This window comes from Chiroxiphia lanceolata, chromosome 28 (genome assembly GCF_009829145.1).
Source record: "Chiroxiphia lanceolata isolate bChiLan1 chromosome 28, bChiLan1.pri, whole genome shotgun sequence".
Lineage (NCBI taxonomy): Eukaryota > Metazoa > Chordata > Aves > Passeriformes > Pipridae > Chiroxiphia > Chiroxiphia lanceolata.
Window position 1 is genome coordinate 5,082,417 of NC_045664.1, and position 17,144 is coordinate 5,099,560.

General features: G+C 46.8%; 1 protein-coding gene across 3 annotated transcripts in view; it reads right to left on the reverse strand.

Moving 5' to 3' along the window:
- Window positions 1-4,612: 4,612 nt before the first annotated feature.
- Window positions 4,613-17,144, reverse strand: part of KAT6A (lysine acetyltransferase 6A) — a 31,565-nt gene continuing 19,033 nt past the window's right edge. For 2 of the 3 annotated variants that reach the window (XM_032712482.1, XM_032712483.1), the window contains 7 exons: window positions 16,833-16,994; window positions 16,183-16,276; window positions 15,524-15,755; window positions 14,221-14,431; window positions 12,858-13,550; window positions 11,795-12,110; window positions 4,613-9,682 (listed from right to left, as the gene is read on the reverse strand). In XM_032712482.1, coding sequence (XP_032568373.1) covers window positions 7,095-9,682; window positions 11,795-12,110; window positions 12,858-13,550; window positions 14,221-14,431; window positions 15,524-15,755; window positions 16,183-16,276; window positions 16,833-16,994 — 4,296 coding nt within the window. In that variant the 3' untranslated portion in view covers window positions 4,613-7,094. Of the gene's footprint in view, window positions 9,683-11,794; window positions 12,111-12,857; window positions 13,551-13,986; window positions 14,065-14,220; window positions 14,432-15,523; window positions 15,756-16,182; window positions 16,277-16,832; window positions 16,995-17,144 lie in introns of those variants that run through there. The other variant, XR_004361043.1, reaches the window with a different exon arrangement.

Here is a 17,144-nt window from a genome sequence, read left to right on the forward strand (position 1 = left end):
CTCAGCTGTGAACAGGAGACACAAACCAAGGGCTCAGTCTGCTCGTTTACACAGCAGCAGCAAATTAACCCAATCCAGCAGCTCCTGCCCACCCTGGCATCCCCAGAGCTCAGGTCCTCTCTGAGGACACCCAGGCAAGATGCCCAGGGAGTCAGGACCCCTTCACCACACACAGCCCTGCACTTCACCTGCAGCCACCTTCCAAAAGCACCGATTCCGCATGGGAACCCAGGGGCCAGGCCTAGAGGAGTCACTTTGGTTCCTGCACATGGTACCAGCATGTGAGGGGGCAGGATAAGATAAAAGGGGGGTGGGTTCTTTGTGGTGACCACACCATCACCTGAGCAAAGCAGGTGCAGGCACTTGAGAGCAGCCCTACCTTTACCAGCTCAGTTCTTGTCCCTCAGAAAATCCACTGCCTGGGTCCAAACCCAGGGGCAAAGCCCCGGGCAAACTGTCTGCACAGGGGGAGGCTCTGCACACGCTGCCCTTTCCTGTGACCATTCCCCCCCATTCCAGGCCCTGATGGTCCCTTTTGTGTTAAAAGATGGCCAAACAGGGATTAATGTCAACTTCTCAGCAACTACTTGACACTCAGGTTCTCTAGGCTGGCAAGAAGCTGAGATGCAGACTTGATTGTACAGACACTATAGGTCACTTTTCTGCCTGAGTAAGTTTTCTTGCATTTCTTTTCCCTTTGTTTCTTTTCCCTTTGAAGTTCCTCCAATTCTGTTACTTCCCCACGGAGCAAAGCAGATGCAAAAATCAGGAGAAAAGACTGGGCTGCAGTTTTTAAAGGATATGACGACTGAGGATATAGAGAAGGTCCTAACAGAACATGAAGATTAGGAAATCATAGAATTTTACAGTGTGTTTCCAAGCACAGCTTTAGTTTTGTGTATTGTACCCACGTGGATAAATAACACACTCAAGCCTAGAGCCCACCTCTTAACTCCTTCAGAGCCAGAGCTCAGGGCAGGAGCCACAGAGACCCTGGCAGGGCTGGGTGAGGAGCTGAGGCACCACTGGGTGAGGAGCTGAGGGGGTCAGGCTGTGCAGGGACCCTGCCTGGCTCTGGGGAGACTCGGCTGCCACAAAGAGAATTTCCTAAGTTTGCTCTGGGAACCAGGAGCAGGGCAGCCACTGCCACCAGCTCGGGGCACCTCCACCAGGTTGTCGAGCCCAGGAGTCCCTTGGGAAGCTTTTCCTTTTGCCACTGCTGCTTTTAACCTGCTAACCTATTTGCTGGCTCGTGCAGCAGGCACTGCATTCCTTCTTTCTCCACACCGGGAGAAACGTGTGAGGGGGGACGTGTGGGACCTCAGTTGTCTGGTTCTCTTCCCCAGGCAGCTTTAGGCAGTGTCACCAGAAGCTCCAAACAAAGGGCTGGGGAAAAAAGCAGCAGCATTAGGGAATAGGGACATTTAATGAACTCAGAGGGTAGAGACGTAACAGCCAACTCAGAAAGAAGTTATTAATCACAAAACAGGCCTGGGACATACTATTACAAGGTAACATCACAGCTCAGAACTCAGAAGAGCTCAGGAGAACTCAGAGGTACAAATGCAAGGGCTTTGAGTGACCGTGAGGGAGACACTTTCCAGAGGAGGTGCAGATCTCATCACCACGGGTGCAATCAGCTGCCAAGCCAAAACAGGCCTCACCCCGTGGGAAGGCTGTTCTGCAAGTGCAGACTCCAGTAGTTGAGTGGCCATTCCTGGAGGCTGGATATGCTCAGGCAGAGAACTTTTCAAAGTGCTGTTCCTGGCCACGTCATTGATACAAACCCCCTCTCCCTGCTGCCCTGTGTGTTTCTGCTTGAATTGCAAAATACCACCAGTGCCTGCCTGCCCACAGAGCAGAACAGAGGAGTAGGTAGCAAGACTCCAGAGAGCCCCAGGTTCAGACTCCATCTGTAAATCAGAGGGATTATTGATCTAATGCCCTTTAGGTACAGCCTGAAAGGCACCAAAAGCATCATCTGCCATTGCCAGAAAAGGAGGGAGCACTTGAGCAGATGAATCACTTTTACCAGTGCAGCTGAGACATTTGTGCTTTTCTAGGGCTGGAAATGTTTCCCTGTTCAAACTCATTTTCCTTATCACCTTACCCAGAGCAATATTGTATTCTTCAGCCCCTGTTATGTGCAGCTGTACATGTGCTGTCAGAGCTTCCAAACACTGCTACCCCATAACATCACAATTCCCTTTTTACCTTCCTACTGCACCAACATTTACTGCTTGGACTCACTGGGCCCTGTGCAGAATTTGTGATGAAGGTTCTTGAGGACAAGGATCAGGTTTCCAAGCAGATCAAAGTGCCTGTCTCACAGCTGGACAGACAGAGAGATGATCAAGGGTGTCTGCCATGGCCTCTAAAGACCCTGTTTCGTTCAGTGCTTTCCTTTGTCCCCAGCCATCACCTGCTGGCTCCTTGCTGTACCTCCCCAGCCAGCTCTGATCACCTTCTGGGGACCAACTCCTGCGATTCTCTTTGCTCTCAGGAGCACGTTCACCAACACAAAGCAAAGGAGGACAAGGACACTCCGAAAGCAGCTGCAGCCTCGCCCACTTCAGCCTGCAGGAGATTTTTATCAGGAGGGAACACACAGCAACTTGAACCTGCCCCTGGAGAACAGCTCCAGCTCCTCCCAGCAGGGCTGACTGAAGCCCTGGCTCAGGAAATCTGCTGTCCAGTAACAGTTCAGTTCTTCCCATGTGACACCCTTCTTCCTTTCCCCTGATATTCCAGGGGGAATTTCACCCCTATTGAATTCAGAGCTTTGGCCTCCCTGGCTGGCAGCCTTTGGAGAGATGCTGAGCTCTCTACAGGGCAGCAGCACGTGCTGCCTCCTGAGTGGCCTTTGGTGTCAGTGGTGGTGGTTTTTAGAAACATCTGTCCTGAATCTTGACAGTCTGATTTAAAAGTCGACCTTAACTCACTGTGTCTTTTTGGTTTTTTTGTCCAACAGTGATTTTTATCTTCTTTGGAGAAATTGTTTGGGAAATATCCAGAACTGTAGATGTGTCATATCTTGTTGCTGCTTGTTCCTATTGGTTAAAATGAGAAAACAGAGGATGACAATTTCAGTAAACAGACTTTCTCCTATAGCTGGAAGGTACCACAGGCATCTATTAGCCAACACGTGAATAGAAAAGGAATTTTCAAGAGCCTTATTTAATTTTTTGGCACAGAACACCATATTTATCGCTTTTCCCTTGAAAACAGATTATTTGTGCTATGATAACTCTCTGTTATCTCAATCATAGACTGAGATTCTGCCACGTGACAAATGACAAACACACCAACAACAGAGTCCCTGTCTAAAGAGTTCACAGGGTAAAGTATTTGGCAAGGGAGAACAAACAGATACTGATAGGGGAATGAATCTTTGTGAAAATTATCACACAAAATGAACAAGGTCATTATGTGCCAGTTCCACACACAGAGCTGTCCTACAGCACAGAACCTCCCGTAAGGAAGGAAGCACAGGAACAAATTCCTGATTCTCTCTGCAAGGCACTGCAGCTGTTTCGAGAGATTAAGCATGTAGCTGGAGTCCTGCCTCGCTCTGGGTGAAAATCAATGTTTGGTGAAGTTGCTGAGACTCTCTGTATTCGGGGCAAAAGGATTTTACATTCAAAGCTCAACTTCAGGCAGCTATTTTTAGGTAAATTATTCTGGCTGACAAGCTGTGAAGATAAAAGATGCTGCAGGCCTCACCTCAGCTGCTGTAAACTTGGTGTGCCTCAGTCAATCTGCATTCCTCTGCTACTGCAGAGCTCGGAGGGATCTCAGCAAGGAGCTCTTTCCCCGAGCTGGGAGCCTAATTAAGAATGTTCTCTGCTTTTTAGCTTCTCCCGAATTATCTCACTGATGAGCCTTCAGAAATCACGGAACCCTCCGAGATCATTCTCCTTCCAGTCAGTCCCTCTCAAGAACCACCACTCCAGGCTCCCAGGCAGTAGTTTGTTGCTGTGGGTTGCATTCCAACTCTTCCCTGCGTGTTGAGAGCTGCCAACAGACATTTTGGTCCCCCCACCAACTAATTTAGAGCAAAGGTGGCAGTGCTGAACAGAGCAGCTCTCCCCTGGCCCCAGCACGAGCAGAGCCTGCAGCAGAGCTGCTCACACCCTGCTCTCAGGTACCAAAGGTCCTTGCACTTCAGGACAGCCAGATTTCAATTGGTAAGTCTCTCAAAAAAAAAAACCCAAACAAACAAACCAACCCCCAACAAACCAAACCCCTTTCCCCTGTCCAGTCCCTCTCTAGGGGTGGATTTATCATCTCACACGAGCAGGGGGTGGGGTTTTGTTTGTTGTCATTTTTTAACCAACAAGCAGTCAACAGAGCAGCCTGTTTGATAAATAATGGGGTTTATAAACAGTTCTACTTTCTCAGGACATCCTCGTGAGGGCCCCTCTGTGGCAAAGCCTTTGGGAGGTGCCCGTGGGTGCTGGGGCTGCTCTGGCTGACACAGATCTCGGGAGTGAATTCCCAGTGTCACCTCCCTCCCAGGTGAAAAGGCCAAGAGGGACTCGTGTTCCCAGGGCCAAGGATCAGGGACAGCGTTCCCCACTCACAGGGAAGAAAAGAAATCCACACGCACAACTGACATCCAAAATGGCTCAACATAATTTATTTTTTATGTTAAAATGTACAGAGTTCTTTTGAAAGTACTTGCTAGAAAGGGGAAAAAAAAGTGATATTACATACAAGGAGAGGAAGGGAGACCATCCAGCCAGGAGCGTATGACATGGAGAATTACAAAGGCATCGAGGCACCCCCTTCCCCTTAGCTTACAAGTCACCATGAACAAAGTACAAAGAGGTTACAAAACAGGAAAAGCAAATATAAACAGACAGGAATAGACTCAGCTTCATTTGTACATGCGGCTTTTAGAGGCATCTGGAGCTCCTATTCACACACTCTAGAGATCTCTTTAAAGAGAATTTTATCTTTCTTAAAATAGTTTTTAATATTCTACAACAAAGATAAAAAATTTTAAAGATGGAATGAAATGAAAAAGCTCTTATTTTTAAAAGGCATCAAAGTCACTAACTGTGAGATTTTTTTTTTTAATTTCTTTTAGAAGATTACCCAAGTTATCTTGCTAAAAATACATTTTTTTTTTAAACAGAAGTGAAAAAATGGTAGGTACCAATATTACTGCGTTGGATAATTTCTTTTTATATATAGAAAAGAACTTTTTTTTTCTACAATAGTTCTACAGTCACAAAGGCTTGTGGAAAAGGGAGCTGCCCAATTGATAAAAAAACCCATACAAAACCAAACCAAACATAACAGCAAACAAACTAAATTCACGGCCCTCATTTCAACAGCTTCTCCTCCTGTCTCAGACCCACCCCCACCCCCAGGAAGCAGCAACACAGCTGAAGATCAAGGAAGAGAGGGCAGCACAGTGCGCTTTCTACACGGGTTATTTGGAACTGGAATAGTATATACAGAGAAACGGGGTCCTACACAGCCTTGTACATGCTCAAAATTAAACAGAAATAAAAAGTGGAAGTCCTTTGAATTCTGCCTTTTATGGTTAGCAGTTACTGGAGGAAAAGTCCATTTTAGTGCATCTGAAAAAACCCCAACTTTCTTTTAGACTCTTTTGGTTTAAAAACAAAAGAAATTAGTCTTATTAATGTGTCTGTATCTCTACTTCATATACAATAAAAAAAGAACTTTACATTAAAGGGTGTCCCTTTTTGTACTGGGTGACGTGCCAGCAGTGTAGCCAAAAGAATGTAAATTGGATTATGCAGCAACAAACAGCAAAATCCTGCCGCCTCCATCCTGCTCCGGTGCTGGGACGGTTTCACTGCTGTCAAACAGGCCGATTCCCTTCTTTGCCCACACCAGATCAAACGTGTGGCTATTCCTATAAAATGGGTATCAAACACAGTGGGAGAATCAGGGAGCACATCACCGACTCCCCCAGAGAGTGGCACATTCAGCAACTTCCTACCCCGGACCAGAGAGGGAAGAGGGACAAGGACCCCGCAGGGCTCCCGCCCCAGTCACCAAACACTTCGTCTTCCAGCACTTCCCGAGCCAAGAGAGAACTGGAAACAGCTGCTCCTGAGCTCAGCCCGACCCCGAGGCTCAGAACCAAGACCCTCAGCATTTCCAGGGACACACCAGAGCAGGTTGGGACCCCAGAGCTGGGGCTGCCTCCAAGTCCCCGCAGGAGCCGTGAGCACGTCCTTGTCCCCGCAGACATCGCCCTCCCGTCCCCCCCACGCAGGGGGGACACAGACAAGTTCTCTCCTGAGGTGCTTCCAGCAGTTCCAGGACGTGTGTGCATTCCTGCACACGTGTGTCCACGTGCATGTCTGGGTGGTGAATGGGATCACTTTAAAGTTACATTATATTTTCAGCATGAAACATACAATTTCAATTAACTCATCTACAAAAACACCAATGTGAATAGTTTATTGTTTACACCTAACTCCAAATTTTACTGAGGGTGAGGGAGTCAGGGAAAATACAAGATTAAAAATTTTTCCTGACTTGCAGAAATAAAGATCTTCATTTATCCTCTGTGTCCCCTTCCAAGTCTCCCAATAAGTGCCTCCTGCTAGAAGTAGGAAATGCTAAGTGGGGTTTAGAGGGAAGGGTTGTTATTCTTTGAGATGTCAAACATTTTACATGGCTGCAGCACTAGAAACTGCATACAGAGGGGCACAGGGGAGGGAGAAGGACGTACATTTTTTAAAAAATTTAGGAACATGATTTCACTGTTACACATAGTCTGTCCACTTTGTCAGCAAAGTAAGGCTCTTTTTAAATTATGAAAAGATTTTGTGCATGTTTTCCTCTCTAAAAAACATCTGTAAATGATTTTAGCTGTAAAATGTTTGAGGATTGTGAAGAAAACAAAAAACAAACAAATAAACAAACAAAAAAAAATCAAAAAAATAAAGACCAGGCTTCCTAAAAAATAAAATAAACCAAAGAAAATCCCTCTAAATCTACAGCAATATTTTAACTGGAAAAAGGTCCATTTTCTCTGGTTTGTCAGTATAAAAGGTTCCTTTATTTATATATATTTCAGTTTTTAGGACGCAAGTTCATCTTGCTCATCTTCTCATGTATGGTCCATTGAGGGACTGCTTGGGCACCCCAGCAGCGTTCATGTAGCTGTGATGGGAGGGGCCAGTGTACATCATGTTCCCGTGAGGGTTTGGCTGCATAGGCTGCTGGGTATAGGCCTGGCTCCCCATCATTCCCATCTGCATCTGCATAGGATACTGTGCTGTCTGGTTCATGTAGGCAGGGTTGCTATGGTAACTGCTGTTCATCATCGGCTGCGTCATGCGGTAGCTGTTCATGGCGTTCAGGGTGTTCATGTTCATGGAGTTCACGTTGTAGGGGGCGGTGGGCATCAGGTTGACCCCCATGTTCATGCCGCGCTGCACGGCCAGGGCGCGCGGCCCCGCCTGCATGGCCACGGCCGGGGGGCTGCGCCCGTACAGCTGCTGCTGGTGCGCGGGCGCCGAGGGCAGCGGCGCCGACTTGGAGCGGATGGAGATGTGCCCCTTGACGGGCATCTGGCCCTGCAGGCGCTGCGCGTGCGGCAGCCCGATGTTGGTGGCCGACATGTTGCACTGCAGCAGCGGCGACGTGAGGTTCATGGTGGTGGAGGCCAGGTTGGGTGGGGGGGTCATGGTGGCTTGTGCTTGCGGGGCGCCGGCCAGGGGGTGGGAGGGGGCCAGCTGGGCCAGCCCCGTGTTGGACAGAGAGACGCTGGTTGCATAGGAGGTCACGGCAGGAGAATGGCTATAAGGCATGGCGTGGGGGTCCATTATGGTGTTGGTCAGCTGCTGCAGCTTGGCTAGGCTGAACGTGGCCGAGGGCTGGGAATAGCTCCCGGCGCCGAAATCCCCCGGGATCCTCTCGTAGATGCTGATGTTACCGGTGCTGCCCGACTCGGGGATCTCCATGATCATGGGGGCCGGGGTGAAGCTGTTGTTCATGCTACACTGGGACAGCGGCGGCTGCTGCTGGGGCGGAGGGGGGGGCTGTGGCTGCTGGGACTGAGGCTGCTGCTGCTGGGGCTGTGTCGTTGGTTGCTGGTTACTCGGGGGCCTTTCCACTACACAGCTCTGAGGTGACTTGATATTACAGTTTGCTGCAGGCTGGACAGTGTTTTGCTGCATCATACTGCAACTGCTGCCAATGTTTGCCATTTGCTGAGTGACAACACAACTGTTCTGAGTGAGGCTGCTGGAAGAAGACAGTCCTCCGTAGGAACAGCTGCTCTGGGAAGAGTTGTTTCCACAAATGCTGCCTCCCATAGTGGAGTCGTAGCTGCTGGGGTTTTCATAATTCTCTGTAGTGCTCTCAATGCTGCCAAGGTCACTGAAGCCACTATCCACCACCTGCTGGGAGTGGTCCGATACTGAAGGCACATCCATCATGGGGCTGGTCTCCATGTTCTGCATAGAGGGTGCGGACAGGGATCCTTGCTCAGGACTGATCTGGGTGTAGCTGCTCTCCAGAGCAGGCACATTTGGGCTGCTGACAGAACGCACAGACTGGCTGGGGTGGGACTGAACAGAGGATATTGGACTGTTGTGTTCTGAGGCCTGGCAGTCTTCAACCATCGATATCTGAGGGTCCTCCTCAGTCTGGGTGTAACTCTGCAAAGTCTGACAAGCTGCAAGAGTTTCTTCACAGTCCTGGTAAGCTACATCATGCTCATTGCTTTCCTCCTGTGTCAAAGACTGGACTGCTTGAACAGTTTCAAGATCTAGTTCACTATGAGGAATTTCTTCCTCTTCCTTTAATTCAATTAACCCTTCTTTATTACTTTGTTCTTCTTCGTGATCATCCTCAGACCCAGGGACGTGCTCTGAGCCCACTGATGTCTCGTTGGAAGCCTGCTCTTCCTCAGAATCTGCCTCTGCTTCATCCTTTTCTTTTGCATCTTCTCTACTGCTTGGTATGCTTGTTTCTAAAAAACATTCTTGCCCCTGAGGCTCTTCCTTGACCCCTTCTCTAACAGGCTGTTCCTCCAATTCTTTTTTCTTCACTGACTCCAGATGACCATCATCTTCGTCGTCAGCATCGTGATCTTCATTTTCATTTGTCACTACTGCAACTTCCTCCTCTTCCTCATGGTCGTGCTCGGGTTCATCGAGTTCTTGCTGCTCTTCTTCTGATTGCCTCTGCTCTTCCAAAACCCGTGGCTTCTCCTCTACTTCCTCTTCTATCTCAGGCTCTTTTACTTCTGGCACTGGACTGCTGTTGCTGTCCACAGGAGAAACTGCTCTTACTTCATTGCTGGTTATATCTTCCTCTTCTCCCTCTCCTACCTCTTCTGCTTCCATATTCACATCTTCCTCTTTCCTTTCCTCAAGGAGAGGCAGGTCTTCTTTCTGCTCAACACATTCTTCTTTATCTGAAATTTTGGGCTTACGCCCTGGCTTTGAATTAGCTGCTGCTTCATCAGCTCCTTCATCCTGAACTGGTGGTGGCACCTCTTCCTGGGTCAGTTTAAAACCTGGTTTTCGACCAGGTCTTTTCTTCCAGTGGACTGGTTTTCGGCTTTTCCCTTTTGGCCATCCCTTCTTCTTTTTCATGGGGGTGGAAGTATCTGGCTCCAGTGAAGAATCCTTTGCCTCGCATTTCCTCAGCATAGACAATGGTTTCAGAGGTGGGTTACCTGAAAACACAGATTGAAAGACACTGTTCAAACGTTTTTGTTTGACCTGAGCATCCATGGGAGCCTTCCCAAGCACACCCAACGTGTTTATCAACTTCAATATTAGCTTGGAAATTTATTGTGAAGAGCAACAAGGAGGATCAAGGTCTGCTCATTAGCAAGCATGATGCACACTGTATTTTCAAAGAACAACAGTGCTTTCAAGATTTTGAATGTTCAAATCTCTGAGCCTTTATACACAATTCCAATTAAGCTCTATGCTATACAATGAAGCCCTGAAAAGACAGATTTTACTGACAAAATATGTTCACAAATGGAAGTGCTGCAGTGTAGGGGAACACGTGAAGTTGCAATAAAAACGTGTTTCCATTTAGATCTGTATTCATAGTATTTGTTAAAGCATTAACACTTAAACCCTTAAGAATAAAATTCACCTCCTAAAAAAAAAAATAAATCACTATTTCTCTTCCCTGTCTTTCACATTTCATATCTGCTACAGCAGATGAGATTTATCACATTCCCAGTAAAACTTAGAGACTGAACAAGGGAAAGTAAAATAACACAGTTCAGCCTAGTACTGAGCTTCATCTTCCCCCACACAGCACTACTCAAGCTGCACAGAATTGGTAGAACATAGAGAAGAAGCTTTGTTTTCCACACCACAGAACACCTTCTAGAACACCTGACTCTTACTAAAAACTGGCCTCAAATCCCCACCTGCATTAAAGGCAAAAGCAGCCAACAGATCCTGTTTGATGTCAGGAACAGAACACCCTAAAATAGTGTGCTTGCTACTCATTACTTCAGAGGTTCTGACAAATTTGCAGAAGTCAGGGGAAATAAAAAAGGCAACAGAAATGAGACAAGGGAACAGAAAGCACTAAGTGACAAGTATTTATAAAATAGGTGAGCAAGAAATTTATCATTGTAGTATGTAACAGGTGTGAGTTAAAACAGTGGCTTTGCAAATACCATTTTTGATCCCTGGGCACTCTATGGACTATTTGTAGTCTGGAAAAGACAGTTAAAATCATTGATTTATTTTATAAAACAATATATGTGAGTGGAATCTCTAAAGGGATCTGCATCTCCACCAGAAAACATTCAGAGGAGCACAAAAGACTGAAAACAACTGATCTAACAGCTCTGTCCCCAACCCTACAGTCTTATTAATGGTTGCTGGAGTACCACAAAAATGTATTTAATGAGTAATCTGACCACAACAGAATTTAAAAAACAATGGTATGACTGTGCATATATTCCCACTAAGCAACTTAATGCTCTAGCAGCACGTGTTTGAACTAAATAGAGTTCTATGCTGTTGTAAGGATTTAAGAGTAACTGATGCTAAATAGATAGTAAACTGTGCTATGATCACATTGCTGCTTTTAGTATTTAAGTACTTTTAAAGAAAAATTCTCCTCTGGTAACCACAGCCTCGTTGAAAGCCATAAATTAATGAGTTTGTTCCAGTAACAATTTTTTATTGTGGGATAATGGCACCATACTTGTTTTTCATACAGTTTTTTTATTTGGCTGACTGTTTTGCACTGTGCAGCCCATCAAGAAAACAGCCATAACGAAGATTGCTAATGGAGCACCTAATGACAGATGCTGCTTCTGTGGACTCTACACAACCAGCCTCAACCAAGTAATTTTATTTTGTGAACTGAAGGTTCAGAGAACTTCAAGGAGATGTGAGAAGCTGAGTGCCTGAACGTGCAATGTGATGAAGAAGAGGATCTCAGAAGAGACAATTTAATATTTCCCTTTGTTATGGAAAATTGAGGGCTCCCAGTTCATGTTCGTTTTATCTCTGTAAGCGACCCTGCTCCGTAGGTTCTTCCACAATCACAGATACAAATTCCATTAGGAAAGCTGAATCACAAGGATAAGCCTGTGATCAGCTCGTGGCTAATAAGATAGTTATATGCATGCACCACATTTTCATAAAACTTGGCAGTGCTTGAGGCTAGTTTGAACTGGCAATTTATGCCTACCCTACATTTTGGCCAGAAGTTACAAAGCAAGGTAAGCAACTTTTTCTGTCCTGAGCTGTAATCATCTCACACAGCCTACACCAAACTTTCTCCAGCATACCACCAAACATACCAGTATTGTCATCAGACTCCTCCTCGTCTTTGGACTTCCTCTTGGAAGAGGGTCTGTGCCTGAGCGTGTCTGGTGGGGCTAAGTGCCGAAAGTATCCACTGGACAAAAGTTCACTCTCCTCCTCTTCGTCCTCCTCCTCCTCCTCCTCCTCCTCAATCTCAAAGGTGGGCTCTAACCGGGGCATCGGTCGCTCGGAGTCGGAGTCCTCGAAGGGCTCATCCAGCACCTCCGTGGTCTCGGAGATGGTCTCGGTGACGACGCTGCTGTTGTGGTGCTTGCGCTTGCGGACGCGCCTCTTCCGGTGCAGGATGGGCTTCTGGGAGTGGCAGGGGGGGAAAGAGAAGGCATTTCATCAAGTGAGGTAGAAACACAACACTGATAAATATGAAAAAAAGGACCGGCAGAGTTCAGCGATGCAAGCTGGACCAGAGAGCTCCCTCCTGGAATCCAGAGTTCACCAGAAATACTGATGAGCACCTGCCATCAGTTGGAATTTAAACAGCTGAAGTTCACAGCCCATCCATAAGAGCTGGAGTTTAGAGACACTACAACACAGAGGTGAACAGTTTAGAATAAGCTGCAAAGATGATATAGGAGAGAACTTTTTAGTGCAGCTTCCCACAAAGAGAGGATCTGCTTAGTCATGTTGATAGAATTCACATCTCCACCTCCACAGTAAATAATTTCAAAGACTTTATGCTGTGATTTCAGTTGTTTAGAGAGCATTTGTGGTTTGCAAGCTTCTTTCATAAGTAGGACCATATCTCTTTCTATTTTGCATAACTGAGTAAAACTTTAACAACCAAGGTAGAAAAATAACCCAAGGCACGAGATAGAATTAAAAAACCCCAAACTCCTACCCAAACTCCTACCCCTGATTCAACAAAAACCACCACTAAAAAAAGTCAGTAGGACTTTAGAGAGAGTTCTGGAACACTGAGCATGTGCCACCTGTCCACTTAATACAGACCTCATGAACTGCACCATCCTTCAGAAAGCCCCAACATCCTGACCAAACCGACCGCATGATACAGCCAGAGACAAGAGGAAATAAGGCACACACCTTCCGTTTCAGTGTTGGCTTGGTGAGGACGGGTGGAGAGCTTGACCGAGGGCTCACGGGCTCATCGTCCTCCTCTTCACTGCTCTCGCTGAAACACCTCAGCAGTGCCCTGTCACTGTCGCTGTAGCGCCGGGGTAACCTGTCACAGTCCTCCGGGAATCGACACTTGGGTGGCTCCGTGTTCTTCTTCAGCTGCCCCCTCCACCTCTCCATGCCCTCGCTGTGCCGCCGCCGGGGAACCGCAGCCTTCTCCCCTTTGCCGTACTGCCCCTGGGAACCCGGGGATTTCTCCTCGTCCTCAGCATAGCGGCCTCTCAAGGCCGGAGACTTCTCCTCACACTCCCCACACCTCCCTTGCAGGGCCGCCGACTTCTCCTCGCAGTCACTGCAGCGGCCCCGTGAGGCCGCCGACTTCTCCTCGCACTCGCTGCATCTCCCGCTGGGCACCGCGGCCTTGTCCTCCCCGGGCAGGGCCGGCTCCTTCTCACAGAAGGGCTCGCGCAGCTTTTTGCTCTTGCGGTTCCACCGCCCCCTCCGGGAGGGCTGGCTGTTGGCAGGAAGACTGTCCAGGGGGAAAATGTGCTTGTCTGGTCGCGCAGAATTGGCCGGAGCGACGATGTCTGGCTTTTTTTCGCTCTCGGTAGGTGAGTAAGGCTCCTGCTCTTTCTTCTCCCATGACACAGATTTTACCATCTGATTTAAACAAAAACAAACAGATTTCACACCTCCTATTTCAGCATGCATGTCTATCCTGAATTTGATTCCACAAAAGCTCTCAGGCAAAAAGTCAGAAAAGTTTAACAGAGTGACTTTTAAGAATCCGATATTAAAAAGAAGAATTGACCTTTATGAGATTCAAGTAGTGCCACCTGCTACTCCTTTCCTCACTGGTGATAATGCACCTCAATTAGCCTCCCAATTAACTGACTGCAGTCAGCAGCAGCCACTCGGTGGCAGCTGGAACACTACCCATCACCTTGCTATGTTCCAACATCACGTTTGTGCCGTTTTCAAGAAAAAAGTGAGACAAACTTGCATCTATTTTCCCACTGAAATGCACAATTAGCTTAATGTAAATACTGTAACAGCAGATAATTTGCCTCTTAGTATTCTAGTCAGTGCTGATCACCTGGTGTGAGAGTGCAATCCCTTCAAGGACTGTTCTCCAGACTATGCCTCCACGTTTTTTCTACTTTTATTTTCTAACTTGAAACCATAAAGATACATCAACTTATCGTGACTGCATTGCTTTTTATGATTATGACAAATGCTCAAACTTTGCATGTGAAATCCTGTCAGCACTGCCTGCAGAAGCACCAAGGGTAACCCACGTGCCACCCTGGAGTAACAGATTCACTCTTACACTGGTCTCTGGGTCCTTTTCTTTCTGCTGTTGTTGCTCTTCATTTTCACCATCCTCTGTCTCCTCCTCCTCATCCTCAGAGACCACGGAGTTGGAGACGATGACGGGTGTCCAGCGCAGACACTCGGCATCCACGTCGATGGGCCGGACGTTGGTTCGGAGCTTGGCCATGTGCTCCTGGATCAGCTTCTCCCGGCGAACGATCACAAACCTGGGCAGCAACGACACCCCAGTCAGTGACAGGGGACAGACACATGGAACAGATGTGTTACAGAAAAACCCGGGTGCTCTCCATCAGTGCTGCCACGAATAACTTCAGAGGACACAGAGCTCATTAAAACTGCACAACTTCCAGCACCATCAGACTACCAGAGAAACCACCTCACAACTGAGGAAACATTAAATTCTTTCCATTTCTTGTTAATGGTGAAGCCTTTATCCTGCCATGGGTAACACCGAGCTGCAGAGTATCACTTTTATGACACTTAAATAGACAAGGGGTATGCCATTTGGGGAACTGGCAATAGAAGGTGAAAGATACTAAAGAGTAATAAAAGAACTGCTTAAAAAAGTTTTAGTCCCACTATCATAAGTGAATTTTATTCAGGGGGCTGGGAGCAATATCACTGGTTAAAGTATACTGTGAAATGAGGAAATAAAACTATTCTCAAGTAACTTCAAGTTTTCTAAGTAAGTTTCAAGTTTAACACACAATAGAATACAACCCCACTCAAACTGCTACGGTCTGAAACAAGAATAATTCCCAGTATTTCACCTGACTTGTCAGCTGGGCAAGCAGACTACCTCTACTCTACACCCACACACCTCATTTCTCCCAGTGATCTATCCCACTCTTCAGGCATTCCATGTTATTTTCCACACAGTTTATGGCATTTTTGAGACGCAGAGAAAAGGAGGGAAACAGTTCAGAAACTGAAAATAAGGAGCAGACCTCCCTTTGGAGAAGGGAAGCTGCTGTTCTTTGCTCTGCTTTGTGAGGATATTCCACTGATTTTGCTGAGGGACCTCGAGACAACATGACCAAGAGACCAGCTTGCTTTCTCTCACAGCTGCAAGTTCCTCCCAGGTTCCACATCTGCAGTGCTGCACAGCTGGACACCTGACCCAGCTCTGGCACTTCTTGCACTGTAAAGGAGCATCATAATCTCTACAGCCAGTATCTGGACACTTAGGTCTTAAATGAAATCAAGCTTTCTAGATGTGTCCTTGTCTCCCAGCAGCACTAAACTTCACTGCAATACCCCTGAAGGCACCTGGGATTCCAGAGGGCTCCTGTACTCACTGGTCGCTGCGGAAGTCGAGCATTCGCAGGTGATGCAGGGTGGAAGTGATATCTTGAGGGCAGATCCCAGTCAGCTTGCTCAGTTTCTTGATGCTTAATTGCTTGTCACGTTGATGATAAAGGCACTCCAATATTACACTTTTCCAATAAGCCATATATGAGAGGCGCCCCAGGTCTGACAGGGGCTTCTCCGGGGATCCTGCCTGACCCTCACGCTTTGAAAGCAAATAGCCTAAAGGATACACAGGGAAAAGGTTACAAAAGAATACCTTCTGTTTCCACCCCAACTGCTACAAAGGCATTTCTCCAGAAAGTAGCTGAATGCTGCCTACAAGATACAGATGGTAAATGTGAAGGATACTCCAAATTGTTCGGTCAATTTTTTATTTGTTTGTTTAAACTCCTGTTACTCAACGCTCAAGTGTGAGATTTGTGAGCTCTGCTGCCATCAGACACTGGTTGTAGGCAGTGCCACGAGATGGCAGCAGGAGCCTGCCCAGACACTGCACCCAGCCCAAAGCACAGCTGCCAACAGCAATTTTGGAAACGACAGAGGAAAAACCTATTTTAGCCATTTAAAACTAATACATCCACTTCCACTGTTAAGTCCTCCTTTAAAACATGGAAAGACAAAGACTAAAAAAAGTAAAGTTTCTTACTGAAGTCGATGAGGAACCTGCCATAGCCCTTACGCTGGTATTGTGGAAGAATCATTATACAGGAAACGTTGTACTTCTGTTGGCAGTGTTTCTCCTGTTGGAAAAGAAAAGCAGAAGACTGGTGAGAAATGGCAGAAGTTGCTCTGTACAAGCTCCTAAGTAATTTTATAGCAAAAAGTGAGAGGGGAAGCCACAAATAAAAGATAAAAATCTTAAGAAAAGGCCTATCTGAAATCTCGGTCCTGTTCCCTCCAAAAAATAAAAGGTTTCAAATGAGGTGCAAAATTGCCCAACTTGTTTGGAAAACAATGTATTCACAGAACAAAGGTGAGACAGAACAGTTGGTAATTCTGTTTATCTCACAAACAGTACTCCCCATCGCCACCAAGAGCAGGAAGTCATTTGAAGAGCTCTTCTTTAACCACTAACTGCAGTACAAGTTCCTTAGCAAATATATGCTATTCAACATTCTGAGGAAACCTGGTTCTACTAATTGGTGGTCTCTGAATGTAACATAAATCTGGTTGCAACAGATGTCTACACCTGTATTACATAATTTATTACGTAAAATGCAAGAGCCCCAAAGATTACAACAAGTAAAGTCTCCAAAGCAGCATTTCTCAGCAAACAGTTTGTACTCAAATACTCACCTTGGAAAAGTAGCCAACAAGGTGACAGCCCTTGACATCGTTCTGTGTCAGCACGTAGAAAAGAAATGGCTCCACGTCGTAATAGAGAGTCTTGTGGTCCAAGAAGAGCTTGGCTAACAAGCACAAGTTCTGGCAGTAGATAGTGCTGACATTACCATCAACCTGACAGACAGGAGGAAAAGCTCTGTCACTCCATGTGCTGTCATGCAAGCTCGTGCTTCACCTGAGTGTCCCCGTGTGTCTAAAAGGCCTCAACATGAGAGGAAGACTCCTCTGGTACAGGTGGTGTCTCAAAGGACTTAAAACTGCCCC